The sequence below is a fragment of the Nerophis lumbriciformis genome, linkage group LG22, assembly GCF_033978685.3.
Source record: "Nerophis lumbriciformis linkage group LG22, RoL_Nlum_v2.1, whole genome shotgun sequence".
NCBI lineage: Eukaryota > Metazoa > Chordata > Actinopteri > Syngnathiformes > Syngnathidae > Nerophis > Nerophis lumbriciformis.
The window spans coordinates 18696486-18713451 of NC_084569.2; the positions used below are offsets into that span (position 1 = coordinate 18696486).

Sequence of the window (16966 nt, forward strand, 5' to 3'; positions counted from 1 at the left end):
AAGTTACCCATGCCTTGGGCTCTAATACACCCCCATACCATCACAGATGCTGGCTTTTGAACTTTGCGCCTATAACAATACGGATGGCTCTTTTCCTCTTTGTTCCTGAGGGCACGACGTCCACAGTTTCCAAAAACTATTTTAAATGTGGACTTGTCAGACCACAGGACACTTTTCCACATTGCACCAGTCCATTTTAGATGAGCTCGGCCCAGCGAAGCCAGCTGCGTTTCAGGTGTTGTTGATAAATCGCTTTCTCTTTGCATAGTAGAGTTTGCTGAAAGCTTCATATATGATTGCTGCCTTTGGTAAAATCTTTTTTATTTAGACTCGCCAAGTTGGTGTTTTACAAAACACTTGTAGCAAAAATGTGTTTTAAGCAGGCGCGTTACTAGACCTAATACTGTACTGGGGCACACCTGGGGCACAAATAATTCATGAGAGCGCGCACAGTGCGCGATAAAAAATACATATTCAGCACTTATTTATCATAAAAAAAAAAAATAGTTCTTTAAAATATTCAATCATACCAGACTGTTGTTCTTTGATTGACCACCTAAAATGTACTGCGGTAATGCATTTGGCCTACTTATGCACTTTACTCTAGACTTCTAAACGATTACTGATAAAAAGCGGAAAAGAAGAGCAATGGATCTTTTTGAAATAGCACGGTGGTAGAGGGGTTAGTGCGTCTGCCTCACAATACGAAGGTCCTGAGTTCAATCCCGGGCTCGGGATCTTTCTGTGCGGAGTTTGCGTGGCTGCGTGGGTTCCCTCCGGGTACTCCGGCTTCCTCCCACCTCCAAAAACATGCACGTGGGGATAGGTTGATTGGCAACACTAAATTGGCCCTAGTGTGTGAAAGTGAGTGTGAATGTTGTCTGTCTATCTGTGTTGGCCCTGCGATGAGGTGGCGACTTGTCCAGGGTGTACCCTCGCCTTCCGCCCGAATACAGCTAAGATAGGCTTCAGCGACCCCGAAAGGGACAAGCGGTAGAAAATGGATGGATGGATGGATCTGCAAATTGAACATTTACAAAAGTAAAAACATAAAATAAAGCACCCCTACGTCTCTGGGTTCTTTTATTTCCATCTCTCCCTCACCTTTTCCAGCACTCTGTTGTTCCACTTTGTCAGGACAGACATGGAAATATATTTTAAAAAACCTAATTGGGGCAACAAACCCGATATTTTTAGCCATCTTTCTGGTGACAATTACAGAAATGTTACTATGTTTTCTGGCAACAAAACCAGATGCTTTAGCTGTACCCATTTTTCTGGTCACAAAACAAGATTATTTTAGTCAAAGACAAACCGATTAACAAGACAGGTCTACTGTGCTATTTTTCTGTGAAATAAACTTGAATGATTTAAAATTTTGGCTCACGACTTGATGATGAAATAAAGTTTTCTTCTTGAAGATAGACCATTTGAGAACCACTGCACCATCCATAGGCTGCATCTATCAACTCACACAAGCTTACTCAAAATCATCATTGATGCAGAGGTCCTGAGCAGAACCAGCAGACCATAACCAACATTATGTTTCATGCTCACTGGAAATTCCCCTGACAGCTCGTACAGCAAATTAATATGGTTGTCTTGATACAAGGAATAACGTTAGCGAACTTAGCATTAACTTAAGACAAGACTTGTGTTAGGACTTCACTTACCCCTCTCATTCCTTGCTGCTTTATCCCTGATGTGGGCGAATAACTTTCTGATATCCATCTAGGAGTTACATATCGAGTGAAATCAAAATCAAAATAATATAATTAACAAGTTGTTGGCTGCTAACCTCACGCAGTGATTCTCATCGCCTGCCTCTCTGTCGCTCGCTCTCTCTCTCTCTCTCGACTTCAGTTGACACTAAAGTCAGCTGAAGTCTCTACACGTGAATAAATTACCATATTAATTAGCCATGTGCGCATTGTTTATGTAGAGTGAATACAGTAGCAATCAATTACCATACTAAGTAGTATGTGTGCTGTAGTCTATGCCAGTGGTCCCCAACCACCGGGCCGCGGCCCAGTACCGGTCCGTGGATCGATTGGTACCAGGCCACACAAGAAATAAAAATAGATATATATATATATATATATATAAAAAATTAAATCAACATAAAAAACACAAGATACACTTACAATTACTGCACCAACCCAAAAAACCTCCCTCCCCCATTTACACTCATTCACACTCATTCGCACAAAAGGGTTGTTTTTTTCTGTTATTAATATTTCTGGTTCCTACGTTATATATCAATATGGATCAATACAGTCTGCAGGGATACAGTCCGTAAGCACACATGATTGTATTTTTTTATGACAAAACAAAACATCCCGCCACTCAGCCTCGCCCCCACTGGTCCGTGGGACAAATTTTCAAGCGTTGACTGGTCAGCAGTTACAGAAAGGTTGGGGACCACTGGTCTATGCTATGTAGACTTAAAACTCTGAAGTGATTTTTTTTTTAATTGGTGAAATGTTTACTGGGGCTTGTGCCCCAGTATTGATCTGTCTGGCGACGCGGCTGGTTTTAAGAAATTCAAATAATATTAAGATAATACTTCTATGGGAAATACTAAACGTTAAAAGTATGTTAAACAAACCTTAATTGAAGTGATCACTGCAAACTTGTGCATTATTAGGCTCTGCTCCCTTTTCTCGTCGTTTTTCGTGAAATATTGCACTTTCCTGCCCTTCTTGGTATTGTCGCGAGGAACTTCTGAAGAAATGTTTTTCCTTTCCACGATTTGAACGGTTCATACAGCCGAAAACAACACAAGCATAGGGCATTTCTCTTCGATAAAGGCTAACTGGCGCCTAGTACCCATTGGGAACAGACGCTGACTTGACCACCACACATAATAAATGAGCCGGACATGACGTTATGTAAATCCAAGCAATTGACATTGAACATTACACTACAATTGCTGGATTGCAATCACGTGACTTCGAGGCACTTCCAGATTTCAGGCAATGGTCTAGAGTCCCATTAGGCTACTGTTTATTCACCTGCATCAGTGCAGATTTGAGCATATTTAGAAAAGTTTAGAGGCAAATATATAAGCGATCATAAAACAATATTTAAAATGGGATGACCTTGATGTCCCCCAATTTTAATCGCATTATTAGTTCCCACAAGCATACATATCTCACTCACGCTACAGTACACACATCAATAGGGACTGGAGGTCGGCTGTAACGGCTGACCTCCTAATTTTAACTACACAGTAGACACTCTGGGGGCCTTGTACACATGCATGGGGGGTTTGGGGTTCGGCGCACCCCTCATTGCCTCGTCGGCCGGCGGGGACTGCGGTCTGGTGGCCTGCCAGGCTTTTATTCATTTATTATTGTTATATATATTTTTTTATTTTTAATGTATTTATTATTTTTATTTTTATTATTTACTTATTTTTATTTTATTTAATTTTTTAAATTTAATTTTTTATTTTATTTTATTTTTTTTAATTTTTTTTTTAAATCTTATTATTTATTTGTGTGTGGCGTCGCGCGGGTCTCACTTCCTGTTGGATGGGGTCCGTGCCCGTGTGGCCCGACCTTGCGCTGTGGGGTCTCTGTTGGTGACTTGGTGTGGTGGCGGCGCAGCCCCCGTGTCTGGTCTGGATGCTGTGTCTCGGTTGTTTGGGCGGTGGTGTGTTTGTGCGGGTTTGGGTTGGGGTGGGGGGCCTTTTGGTTGGGGGGGTTGTTGGTGTCTCTTGTTTGCGTGTTGGCGTTCGGGCTGACCGGCGGGCTGGCGCCGGCTGGTCTCCGTGGCCCTGGTGGCGTGTGGTTGCTGGTCGCAGTTTTTTTTTGATCGCTTTGATTTGATTGGCTGGTGCTGGCTGTCTGGGGTTATTGCGGCTGCTGTTTCTGCTGCCGTTTGTTTGTGGTGTGGGCACCCGTGGCTGCTGGGTCTGGTGCAGGGGTGTGGCTGATGTTGTGACTGATGGCAGCGCGCGCGCGTGATGGCTGTCGGGGCTGACGAACTATGTATATGTGTGTGTATGTATGTATGTTTATATATGTGTATGTGTACATATGTGTATGTATATGTATATATGTGTATGTGTGGGTATGTATACGTGTATGTGTGTATGTGTATGTATATATGCATGTATGTATGTATATTTCTGGGGGTACGCTCTGGGCCTGCCTGTCAGACGGGGGTCGACGCCTCAGGCTACTGCATCCGAACTGCGTGTCTGGAGCTCCTGGGTCCCGCTGTCCATCCCTTCCGGGTGCCCGTCTTGGTTGGGGCCTGTTGGGCCTAGTCCCTGCGTCTATTGTGGTAGCTTGGTGCTGCAAGGTATTCCGAGGTGCTGCGAGTCGGCCAGTTGCTGGGGTAGTGACCTTGTTTGTCAGCATGTCTGTGATCTTCTTTTAATTCTTTTTTTTTTTAATTAATTAATTTATTTATTTATTTATTTATTTATTTTTTAATATATTTTATTAATATTATTTTTTAATTTTCCCCTCCCTCAGGGGGGGGGGCTCGGCGGGGCGGTTGCTGGTTGTTCCATCTCCATCGTTGGGGTCCCTGCGGGTGGGGTGGGTGGTTCCCGTGGCCCTGTGCCTGGGTGGTCCTGCGGCGGCCGGTTTGGGTGGGGTGGCCGGGGGCTGGCCTCGCCGCGCTCTCCGGGGGTGGGGGGTGGGCTCGTGGGGGCCCGGTTGCCGGTGGGGCGGGGGCGGTCTTCCCGTCCGGTTGCGGGGAGTCTCTGGGTCCCTCGGGCGGGGCGTCTCGCCTTTCTGCCCGTGTGGGGTGTGGTCTCTCGCTGGCTTGGGGTCTGGCTGTCCCCTGCTTTTCTCGTGCCCTGTCCTCTGCCGGGTGCGTCTGTCTGCGGCCTGCTGCTGGCCCTTGTGGGCGGTACGGTGGGTCGGGCTCTGGGGTTCCTGTCGCTGGCCGGCTTGGCTGCGTGGGGGCGGTGGTCCCTGGTTCCCTGGGCACCACGCCTCCTGTTTGTGGGTTGGGCTCTCGGGGGTGATGGGGCCGTGCTCTGGCTCCCACGCACTCTGGGAGTCGAATGTATTGTACATGCAAATTCACATATGCTCACATACGTACATAGGTACCTACGCTCCCACATACATACACAAATACAGTACATATTTACCTACCTAATGTTCGTACATCCACACGCACATTCAATATACAAACATACACATACACATACTGTACATATACATTCACTGTACAAACACATATTCACATTCTGTACATATACATTCATTGTACAAACACATATACACATTCTGTACATATACAAGTACATATGCATACTTACACTCATGCACATAATCACGTTGCATCAAACATATATTAACGTTGTTGCCCTAGGGTAAACTGGGTGTAACACATGGCACACTGACAAAGCTTAACCTATTGTGACTATAACAATCTACAAGGTTAATGTAGGTTGCTTCTCTTTCTCCCCCTCCATTTTTCTGCATTCTTTTGTATCTCAAGTTATCATTACGTATATGTATTGTTGCATTTGAACAACTGTATTGTTGATAATAAAGGTAAATTATTGGTATTGTTCATTATCAATAGCGCTATTTCTATTGGTATTTGTATTGATCCATTTGTAGTGTAATAATGCTCATGGTTATTTCTGTATTATTTTTTATTTTTCGCTAACTGCTTATTTGCTATTACTTTTACCATCATATTTGTACATGTCATATTTGCTGATGTTGCTCTATTGTTGTTGTTGTTTGCTGTTGTTGTTTTTGTCTCTCTGTCTAATCCCCCTCTTGTCCCCACAATTTCCCCCTCTGTCTTCTTTTTTTTTCTCTTTCTATCCCCTCCTGCTCCGGCCCGGCTGCACTAAATGATAATATAAATACATTTAATAAAGTCAAATACAAATAAGGCAACAAGAGAAGTATCCTACACTTCTCTTTTGTAAAGTAAATCTGAACAGCCGACATGGGCATCTACATCAACTATATGATTTGCCTGAGAAGCTGGACAGGACATAAAAAAAATAAAAAAATAAAAAATAAAAAAATAAAAATAAAAAAAATAAAAAAATAAAATGGGATGGAGTGGATTTATACACTCATAAGAAAAAAGTACTTTTGAAAGAGAAAACACAAACTCATGCAATCTCTTGTCCTTTATTTACATTTACTTCTGCTCTCAAACACTAATATAGGAGCAAATAAACTCCATTGCATCACAGAAAGTTTCTCAAACAAATCAAATGTTCAAACATTTTACAAAGTGATTGCTGCAGACACGAGCATGGTCCGATTGTAATACACAAGTTGATGAAAGTAATATTTTTGAGGACCATTTCCTTCGAAACACTTTTGTTTTTTCCCTGACTATTACTTTTATGTTACCACTTCTTTCATGACTCAATGAAAGCTCTTTCCTATCTCTCTATTTGAACAATTGGAACACCCAAGAACAAAACAGCAATACAGTATTTTCTGTTTAAACTCTACACTCACCCTCACTTGTTCTAATGCTATGCTCAAACTGCTTGACTATCGTGTTAATTAAGCCGCAAGAAGGAAAACTGATGTGACATCATATGCAACCTAGCAATTGAAAGCAGCCCTTTTGCTGGAGACCAATTTGCTTTTATAATTCACATAGAATAAAAATTACTCTCTTTCAATAATATGTTGCAATATGTGACAGGGCATTTATTTGAGTTCTTGTGAGAATGTATTCCCAGTCTGCTGAGCTGCTTTCACCGCCTGGCCATTTTCCCCTTTCCCATTCTTGCTGGTAAATCCAGTTTTTGTCTTTTTATCCCAGCGTCCTACCGGTCCCGTTTTGTTTTTTTTCTACAGCAGAGACGGAGTCTGCTTGACAAGCTTCAAAAGCAGTCGACGCGTGGGCCTATTAAAGGATCTTGATTAATAGGAGACTTATTATTATTATATATCCAGGAAGATGTGACAGCCATCTTGAAAAAACTATAAGCTACATGAAGGAGCCAGAATTGTTTTTATTTACATTTTTGCTATATTTCAGGGTTCTTTATGAGGAAAGCTTACACTGTATTAAATCCATAAACTGCTCTGAAATTGTGGATGGCGAGTTCTTGTGATCTAGTGAACCTTTGTTCAAGTCCAGGCCATTAAATATTTTTTTCTTTATTGATTTGAAAAAAACAAACACGTTTACAAATTTTCTCCGGAGATTTCCCATATTTTGAAATGCGAATATTGATGCTCGTCTGACCGGCAGCATTCAACACATGTAATAAAGGTGTTTCTGAAATACCCGGATGTTTTTTAGTGCATAAAACATTATGTTGCTACTGGTCCGACGTTTCCTAAAAATGATGTAAAAAAATCCAAATATTCGTTATTGGCCTCCTTGACTACTAATAATCAGTATTGGTATCGGCTCTGAAAAACACATCGGTCGATCTCTTATTCATCTACTGGCAGAAAATGGCAGTCAATTTATTTGCCCTGCCTTTTAAGAAAATCTGAATTGAGAATCGTTGGGAACTGGAATCGAAACAAGGAATCAGAATCATCCAAATACAATGTCAAATCTTACCCACCTAGTCGTTAAGTTTAACCCAACAAAGGGTGGCTTCCCAAATGTAATACATATTCATAAATGGTAAATGGGTTATACTTGTACAGAGCTTTTCTACCTTCAAGGCACTCAAAGCGCTTTGACACTATTTCCACATTCACCCATTCACACACACACATTCACATACTGACCTCTTATTTGTTGCCACCTATCTAATGATACTATCTCCACTAGCTTTATGTATGATGCTCAACTCCTCCTCACACGTGGTGTGTTATACGGCTAAAATCACTGTTTGGCCCGCGGCCCATTGTCACACTTTTACTTTGGCCCTTGAAGGCTACACGTTTGGCCACCTCTGCTTGGGAATAGTCAGTGTGCAGCTTGTATAGCCGCACTGAAAATAACTCAACACCATTATTGTCCGGATGTCTTAAAGCATCACTGAAGTGTTCTTCTCATGTACTGCAGCAAGCGGTAAACATTGTGCGCGCCTTGGAGCTGTTTGTGAAACCTGATGTTTTAAGTGGAGAGAATGCCTATATGTGCGCAAAGTAAGTACACAACAACCAGCACATTCTTGCATTTTTTGTAAATCTATTTAAAAGATGAGTGAGGATTTTTTTTTTTTATAAATATTTTCTTTAAATTTAGGTGCAAAAAGAAAGTGCCGGCAACCAAGCGCTTCACTGTCCATCGTACATCGAATGTACTGACGCTTTCACTGAAGAGGTTTGCCAACTTCAGCGGAGGGAAAATAACAAAGGTTGGCAAATTATTTAACTTTTGACACATTGTTTCGCCTGTTTAACATTTTCCTGCTTTTTTAGGATGTTGGCTATCCAGAATTCCTCAACATCCGTCCCTACATGTCTCAGAGCTCAGGTGATCCTGTCATGTACGGCCTCTACGCTGTTCTGGTTCACTCCGGCTACAGCTGTCATGCTGGCCACTACTACTGCTATGTCAAGGTGAGATTGTTACGCCAGACCTTCCATCATTTTTAGAGATGGGCACTGAAACGCAGTTCCATAACATGAGCGGCGGTAGTAACCACACCTAAAAAGGAAGAAGCTTTCGGTGCTAAATGAATGCAGACTTATCCACCTGCAACAAATGCTTGGGGGTGATATTGTACAAGTTACATCCTGTAAGTTCGAAAGCGTGTGTGCTTCTGTCAGGGCGCTACATAAACGTATTAATGCCCTTAACACGCCTTAAGCACCCCTCTTGACACTTCTAGCACCGTAACGGTAAGCTGGCAAGTAGCCACGACAACAACAGCGCCCTTCCTCATTATGTGCCAATGACCTTTACACCGTGCAAAGTTGCATTCATGTACCTCCGGAATTATGAGTATCAATATTACAAAATGCACTTCTTGCACGTTCTCTATAATTCCGACAATTTGTTGTGGATTTTATTCCTTATTTTTGAATGTATTACTTGTCATCTAATTTATATAATTGAAGTATTTCAGTTACTAATCTGCTTAATTTGAATGTCACAAAGTTCCATAAAAACAAAAAGTTGATTGTGTTTTTTTCATGTTAAAAAAAATTGCATGATTTAAGTACATCTTTTAAGTACCGATACAGGCACCGTTTTAGCACCGGCATTATTTTTTAAGTACTGATTTGGTTCTACAAGAGCTGGGTACATTTATTGATTTGAGTAATTACGGATCAATACCTTTAAAATGTTGCTAATCGATTTACTAGGCATAATATCGATCACCTTTGTAAATCAGTCTCGATATCTGATTATTTAAATTTGTTTAAAAAGTTGCATCTTGAAGATTTGCGATAATCTTATCACACATACCGGTGTCAATAACGATAAAAAACTCAGTACATTTGTATTTTGTAAATCCCCAATCATTATAATAAGATATACTTTCACTTACTGACTTAATAAGCTTAAATACTTGGTTATGATTATTATGAAATCAGATTTTTTTTCAGGAGGCACACTAATAGTGTTAAATAGGCTGCACAGGCTGCATGCCTTAGATATTGGAAGCTGTAGTATACACTGACCTCTAGTGTCATGCACTGTGCACTACAACAAAAAGTGTTTGAAACCACTGATCTGATAAAATCTCAAATCAATACAAATATTTGTTTGTATTGTATACCAGCCATTGAAATATTCAACATTAATGATTGATTTTATACATTAAAACAGTATTAGAGTTCTCAAAAATTTTATCTGCCTTAAGTTTGACAATGTTATAACAATTTAGTGGACATTGTAGACTTGACATTTACCCAAGGTACTGTATAATAAAATGACTGGTTGATAAACACTGAAGATATATTTTGACTATGTTTACATTGCACGCCAAAGTGGCCCAAATCTGGGTTTTTTTATATCTGATTTTTTCCAGCTGACTGTTTACATTGCAAGTAAAATGTGATTTTTATCAGACTCCAATGTAAACGCGGACAGGCCCCAATGTGGCCTCAACGTCACTTGCATGCGCACTTTGATAAAGTGAAAACAAAGGAAGTCGCTACTACTACAAAATAAAATAAAAGTCACAACACCTTTTAAAAAAAAGAGTGTTTTTTAACGTGGAATGTAAATTAAAGTAAAATAATGTATTTGAGAGGGTTCAAATCTTTTAATGGCTGTTAAGTAGAGGAGACACGGACATCAGCGTGGATCTATGTGAGCTTTATTTTTCATCTCACATGTAAGCAAATGCACCACAGCGTCAATTCCGGTCTTTCAACAATCAATATTTCTTCGTAATCAAAATAATATTCATATATTACTTTTAGCCTATTATTTGCGCAGTATTGACAAGTGATGCACCGAAAATTTGGTCGTTTTAAATTAAAAACAAAACCGGATATTCATTTCCGCTGAAGACTTTGACTTTCCGAGTGACGTAGCTCGCCCAAAGCTAACAAAAAAATGACATTCAGGCCACACTGCGTTTAGACTGCAGTCACATTTGACAAGATCCGATTCCAGTTGGGTTCAGGACTACCTCCTGATGTTCAGGACTACCTCCTGATGTGGCCTGACTGATGCCAAAAGATCAAATTTGAAGCACTTTGGAGCATTTAGACAGGCAAAAAAATCAGATCGTTCACTGGAGGGCAAAAAAAATCAGATTTGGTGTGCTGTGCAGTGTAAAAGGAGCCTCAGTTTCACCTCTAAACTCAGTGATAACATTTATATTTGGTGTGTCATGTTTTTATTTGAGGGTTTTTGCTTTCAATAGTTTCTGTCTTGTGTTCTTGTAGGCTAGCAATGGACAATGGTACCAAATGAATGACTCAATGGTACACTCTAGTAACATTAAAGTGGTCTTGAACCAGCAAGCTTATGTACTTTTCTATCTGAGGTGAGTTCCGGCATATGCCATCAATTGTTTTTCTCTTAATCTTTACAAAAAACTCTATAGTTTTTTTGCATTGGTAATTAAAGGATCCCTGAAACTAAGAAGAATGCAGATGGGCAAACCTGCAAGCAGGGGATGTTGCATTCTGGGAAGAACAGCGCTTCATCAGAGCAAATAAAGCGGGTGAATCTGAACGGACCTCTCTCCTCCCCGCAGGTCACAAAGGTACATATTTACACTCTGTATGTAAAATGACAAACATAGGTTTTACATAGGGCAGCACGGTGGGGCAGGGGTTAGTGGGTGTGCCTCACAACATGAAGGTCCCCGGGCTCTGGGTCTTTCTGTGTGGAGTCTGCATGTTCTCCCCATGACTGCATGGGTTCCCTCTGGGTACTTCTTCCCACCTCCAAAGACATGCACCTGGGGATAGGTTGATTGGCAACACTAAATTGGCCCTAGTGTGTGAATGAGTGTGCATGGTTGTTTGTCCATCTGTGTTGGGCCTGCAACTTGTCCACGGTGTACCCCTTCTTCTGCCCGAATTTAGCTGGGATAGGCTCCAGCCACCCCCGTGAGCCCAAGAGGGACGAGCGGTACAAAATAGATGGATGGTTGTTTTACATAGTTCACATTGCATTCAACAGAAACTTGAGCCAGCACAACTGCGCAAGATCCAGTCCATGGATGGCGGTTTGGGCCTGCCCGTTGCCAGAAACGGCCTGAGCGCTCCAGCGCTGCACCAGCAGCCCCGTCTCTCCAGTTGGGCGTCGTCCTCCAATGGCACCAAACAGCTAGGCGGGCCCACAGTTATTGAAGAACCTGTCAAGAAGCTGAAGAAACCCTCTCCTCAGAGCCAAGCGCAGTCGCGCTGCAGCACGCCGACACCGTCCAACACCAGTATGGGTAGGACAGACGGAGACAAAAAGCAGGGTGGCGACAGCAGAGGCCTCATAACGTCTACCTCAATTAAATCTCTGTCAGACTCGTCCTCTGCGGACACCACAGAGTCAAAGGTAATGTTTGCAGCTAACACCTACAATCTCTTGCACATCGAGTGCATCCCGAAAGTATTCACAGCGCTTCACTTTTTCCCCATTTTATGTTGCAGCATTATTCCAAAATATAATGAACACATTTTTGTCCTCAATATTTTACATACCACACCCTATAATGACAATGTGAAAGTTTTTTTTAGATCTGTTTGAAATGTATTAAAAAAAAACTAAAAAAATCACTTGTACATAAGTATTCAAAGCCTTTGCACAACACTTTGTTGTTGCACCTTTAGCAGCAATTACAGCCTCAAGTCTTTTTTAACACGATGCCACAAGCTTGGCAGTCTTATCTTTGGGCAGTTTCGACCATTCTTCTCTGCAGCACCTCTCAAGCTCCATCAGGTTGGATGGGAAGCGTTGGTGCACAGCCAATTGAAGATCTGTCCGGACATGTTCAATGAGATTCAGGTCTGGGCTCTGGCTGGGCCACTCAAGGACATTTACATAGTTGTCCTGAAGCCATTCCTTTGATATATTGGCTGTGTGCTTAGGGTCATGGTCCTGCTAAAAGATGAACCGTCACCACAGTCTGTGTTCAAGCGTGCTCTGGAGCAGACTTTCATCCAAAATGTCTCTGTACATTGCCAAATTCATCTTTCCCTCTAACCTGACTAGTTTCCCAGTTCTTGTCGCTGAAAACATCCCCACAGCAAGATGCTGCCACCACCATGCTTCACTGTAGGGATGGTATTGGCCTGGTGATGAACAGTACATGGTTTCCTCCAAACATGATGCCTGGCATTCACACAAAGAGTTCAATCTTTGTCTCATCCGACCAGATAATTTTGTTTCTCATGGTCTGAGACTCCCCCAGTTGCATTTTTACAAAGGAATTACTTCTGTCTGGCCACGCTACCATACAGGCCTGATTGGTGGATTGCTGCAGAAATGGTTATCCTTCTGGAAGGTTCTCCTCTCTCCACAAAGGAATGTTGTAGCTCTGACAGAGTGACCAACTTGGTCACCTCCCTGACTAGGGCCCTTCTCCCTCGATCGCTCAGTTCAGACGGCCGACCAGCTTTAGGAAGAGCCCTGGTGGTTCGAAACTTCTTCCATTTACGGTTGATGGAGGCCAATGTGCTCATTGGGACCCTAAAGGCAGTAGATATTCTGTCTCGCATGAGTGTTCAAGTTAAAGTACCACTCAAATAGTCACACACACACTAGATGTGGTGAAATTACCCTCTGCATTTGACCCATCAACCTTGTTCCACCCCCTGTGAGGTGAGGGTAGCAGTGAGCAGCACCGGTGGCTGCGCTCGGGAATCATTTTGGTGATTTAACCCCCAATTCCAACCTTTGATGCTGAGTGCCAAGCAGGGAGGTAATGGTGACTTCATTCTTGGTTTGTGCTGTCAAGTGTGGGATCGTGTATATAAACAGCTGTGTGCCTTTCCAGATCATGTCTACCCAACAGAATTTACCACAGATGGACTTCAATTAAGCTTTAGGAGCATCTCAGGCATGATCAGTTGAAACAAGATGCATCTGTGCTCACTTTTGAGCTTAATGGCAAAGGCCGTGAATACTAATGAGCATGTGATCTTATTTTTTTATTTCTAAAGAATTTGCAAATGTTTGTAAACCAAAAAAAACTCATTCACATTGTCTTTATGGGGCGTTGTCTGTAGAATTTTGAGGACAGAAATGAATATAAAGCTGTAACATAACAAAATGTAGAACATGTGAAGCGCTGTAAATATTCTCAGAATGCAATGTAATTAGCTACTGAATAGTGAAAAAATATTAAGTGATTTAGGTGCCATGCTAGTTTGCACCTTTTGCTCACTGCCATGTGGTCATTCTACTAACCAGGACATTGCGGGTCCTAAGAGTGCGCCAGCGGGAGAGGCTCCCTCCACTCCTCGGAAGGGTTCTGGTAGTGTAGCGTCTCCCGCCAAAAGCATGGCGCGCTCGCATAGCGCGGAGGAGCAGAGGACAGTGAAAATGAAACCCACCGCTCTCAACAACATTTCCACCGAGGCCACCAGCAGCCCCATGTCGCCACCACCTGCCAAAAAACTGGCGCTGTCGGCTAAGAAGGTAAACTAAATTTCCTTCCTGCTGTAACTGCCTTTTTGGATAAAGAAAAAGACATTTGTCACTATGAAAATGCATATTTTGTCCAAAATGTAGCACATAGCTTTTTTCTATTGGCCCTGGAGGTATTGTAAAAAAGGTTTCATTATTAATAAATGTATTATGTTAGATTACAGTAATTTGCAATGTTTGCTACAACACAAGGCTAAAATGTTGATGTTTTGTTCATATAACTTGACATACTGTATATTGACCTGCATTTGTTTGGTTGTAATGCTCAAAATATATCCAAGTAACCACCTTCACCCTTAAATTTTTAACTGTATGTGGCCAACCATGGAAAAAGTTGAAATAACCCGGCTCTAGACCATTGATTCTCAACTGGTGGTTTGGGTTGTGGACCTGTAGTCAGTGGGTTGCCAGTCTTTGCCGGATAGAAATGTGATGTTTGCAAACAAGTCAATTCTTTTGAAGTGAATGATAAGAATCATCTTTTAGTCATTCGTTTGTGAGCCGTTCTTACTCGCACAACTCAATTAATTACAATATGGTGCAGATTTGGATTTGCAAGTTTTTAAAGTTGATTTTAGGATCTTTTTTTTAATTTTTTCCAAGTTCATGAAGTACTGAGTTTTTTTTAACTAACTGTGAACATTAAGAATATACACTCTTAAAATGTTGTACTGTGTGAAGTGATGACCAATGTTGTCATTCGAGGTGATTGTGGGTCCTGCAGTCAAACCAGTTGAGAATTACTGCTCTAGACCCTTTTAGATGAAAATCAAAATTATATTTTAGACATACAGTATATACAGGAGCATCTCAATGTATAAGAATATATTTGAAAAGTTAGTTTATTTCAGTAGTTCAATTCAAAAAAGTGAAACTCTGATATTATTATATGGATGTTCTAATTGGGGCGGTATAGCTCGGTTGGTAGAGTGGCTGTGCCAGCAACTTGAGGGTTGCAGGTTCAATCCCTGCTTCCGCCATCCTAGTCACTGCTGTTGTGTCCTTGGGCAAGACACTTTACCCACCTGCTCCCAGTGCAACCCACACTGGTTTAAATGTAACTTAGATATTGGGTTTCACTATGTAAAGCACTTTGAGTCACTAGAGAAAAAGCGCTATATAAATATAATTCACTTCACTAATTCATTGAGATGTGCGTATATTAAATAATTGGGCCTATGTATTTGAAACTATATTTGTTGGTAAGCAAAAATAATTGTTAAAAAAAAAGGTAAGTTTTGCTAAATAACCTTAAAAGCTGATTTTTCTGTTTTCATTCTGGCCACAATGTTTTCCAAACATTTAAAAAGGTGACCTTGAATTGGAATGGAGGGCTAAAATATTCTGGAAAATTTTTTTTGTTATAGTACTTGCATAAATGCAACGATGTTCTTCCCTCTCAATGTAACCTATTTGCAGCAGTCTAATCAACCACAAAGTCTACTTTGTCTTCTTTTCCTTTTTACCTCCTTTTTTTCTAACCATTTCTAATTGTTCTCTGCCATGCCCCTTTCTCTTTGCTTCTCCCCGCCTCCATCTTTTCCTATCATTCCCTTCTCCTTATTTAATTCTCTCCTTTTTTTTGTCACGTTCATGACTATTTTTTTTAGACCACCAAGTTTTTATTTTTGTCGATAACTGCAGGCGCTCACCCGGAGTCCGATCAGCATTGATGCGCCACCCCCGTTGCCACGACAACCGTCCGGAGACCCAATTCATCCAAATCACACTAACCACTTCGCCACTGCTTCGCCCACTCACACTCACAGGTATGCATCATTAAACGTCACACATGGGAACACATGTGCATTGAAATGATGACCCGCATGCTCTTTTCACAGAGCTGCTTCATCTCATTCCCCAAAAGTCCACTCTTCACATTTGGCCCACTTAAGTGGATCCTTCAAACAGCAAATCCCACGTCTCCCTACGACGCATATGCCAAATGCCAGCCTTTCTCTCAATGGCTTTCACAGCCCCGCCCAAAAGAGCCCCAAGTCTTTACTCAGCCCTGAGCAGCAAGAATCTAACGGCCCCTTGACTCAAAACCAAAAGAAGAAGAAGAAGAAAAAGAAGCGGCGCCACTCTGAGGTGGAAGCTGACACAATACCCGACACAACCCCAGCTGCAGCGGCTCAATCTAACCCCGCCGATGAAAAGAAAAGAAAGAAGAAAAAGCGAAAGAGGGAGCAAGAAGAGAGCGCAAAGACATCACAGAGAGAATGTGTCACATCTCATTTGGAGTCCACAAAGCAGAAGCAGCAGAAGGACGAAGAGGAGGAGGACTGGTGTCAGGCCGGCATGTGGAGCCTCTCTACCCATCAAGAAACGGAGGGGCCAAAGAAAAGGCTAGATTCGGAAGCGGCGTCCAAGATGAATCGACAAGATCAAGCGATCAATTGCGCATCGATAAAAAAGAAAAAGAAGAGGAAAAGGAAAAAGGGGACGCTAAAGGCTTTGCAGGAGACAGACTCATGTGAAGCATCGCAAAGGTAGGTCTAAGTTTCTATGTGTTTGTTCTGAACTGCCGAGAGTACTATGCGGCGACACTGGAACCCGCTTAGTGGACCACCCATCTGTGGAAAATTCATTCTTTTTACTAAAATTGCCCACTCAAGTCACCGTCTGCTTTTCTAAACATAAAATGTACAAGCCAATGGGTAGGATTGCGTGACATACTTGCCAACCTTAAGACCTCCGAATTCGGGAGATGGGGGGGGGGGTGTATATTGTAGCGTCCCGCAAGAGTTAGTGCTGCAAGGGATTCTGGGTATGTGTTCTGTTGTGTTTATGTTGTGTTACGGTGCGGATGTTCTCCCGAAATGTGTTTGGTGTGGGTTCACAGTGTGGCACATATTTGTAACAGTGTTAAAGTTGTTTATACGGCCACCCTCAGTGTGACCTGTATGGTTGTTGACCGAGTATGTTGTTGTGGCTTGAGCAGCCCTTTGAGACACTTGTGATTTAGGGCTATATAAATAAACAT

At 41.9% G+C, this 16966-nt stretch overlaps 1 protein-coding gene across 1 annotated transcript in view; it reads left to right on the forward strand.

Moving 5' to 3' along the window:
- Positions 1-16966, forward strand: part of usp36 (ubiquitin specific peptidase 36) — a 57130-nt gene that overhangs the window by 26622 nt on the left and 13542 nt on the right. Inside the window, exons 8-16 of the mRNA XM_061974140.1 lie at positions 7987-8069; positions 8170-8281; positions 8346-8486; positions 10773-10873; positions 10957-11095; positions 11518-11886; positions 13744-13971; positions 15625-15749; positions 15822-16472. Coding sequence (XP_061830124.1) covers positions 7987-8069; positions 8170-8281; positions 8346-8486; positions 10773-10873; positions 10957-11095; positions 11518-11886; positions 13744-13971; positions 15625-15749; positions 15822-16472 — 1949 coding nt within the window. The remainder of the gene's footprint in view (positions 1-7986; positions 8070-8169; positions 8282-8345; positions 8487-10772; positions 10874-10956; positions 11096-11517; positions 11887-13743; positions 13972-15624; positions 15750-15821; positions 16473-16966) is intronic.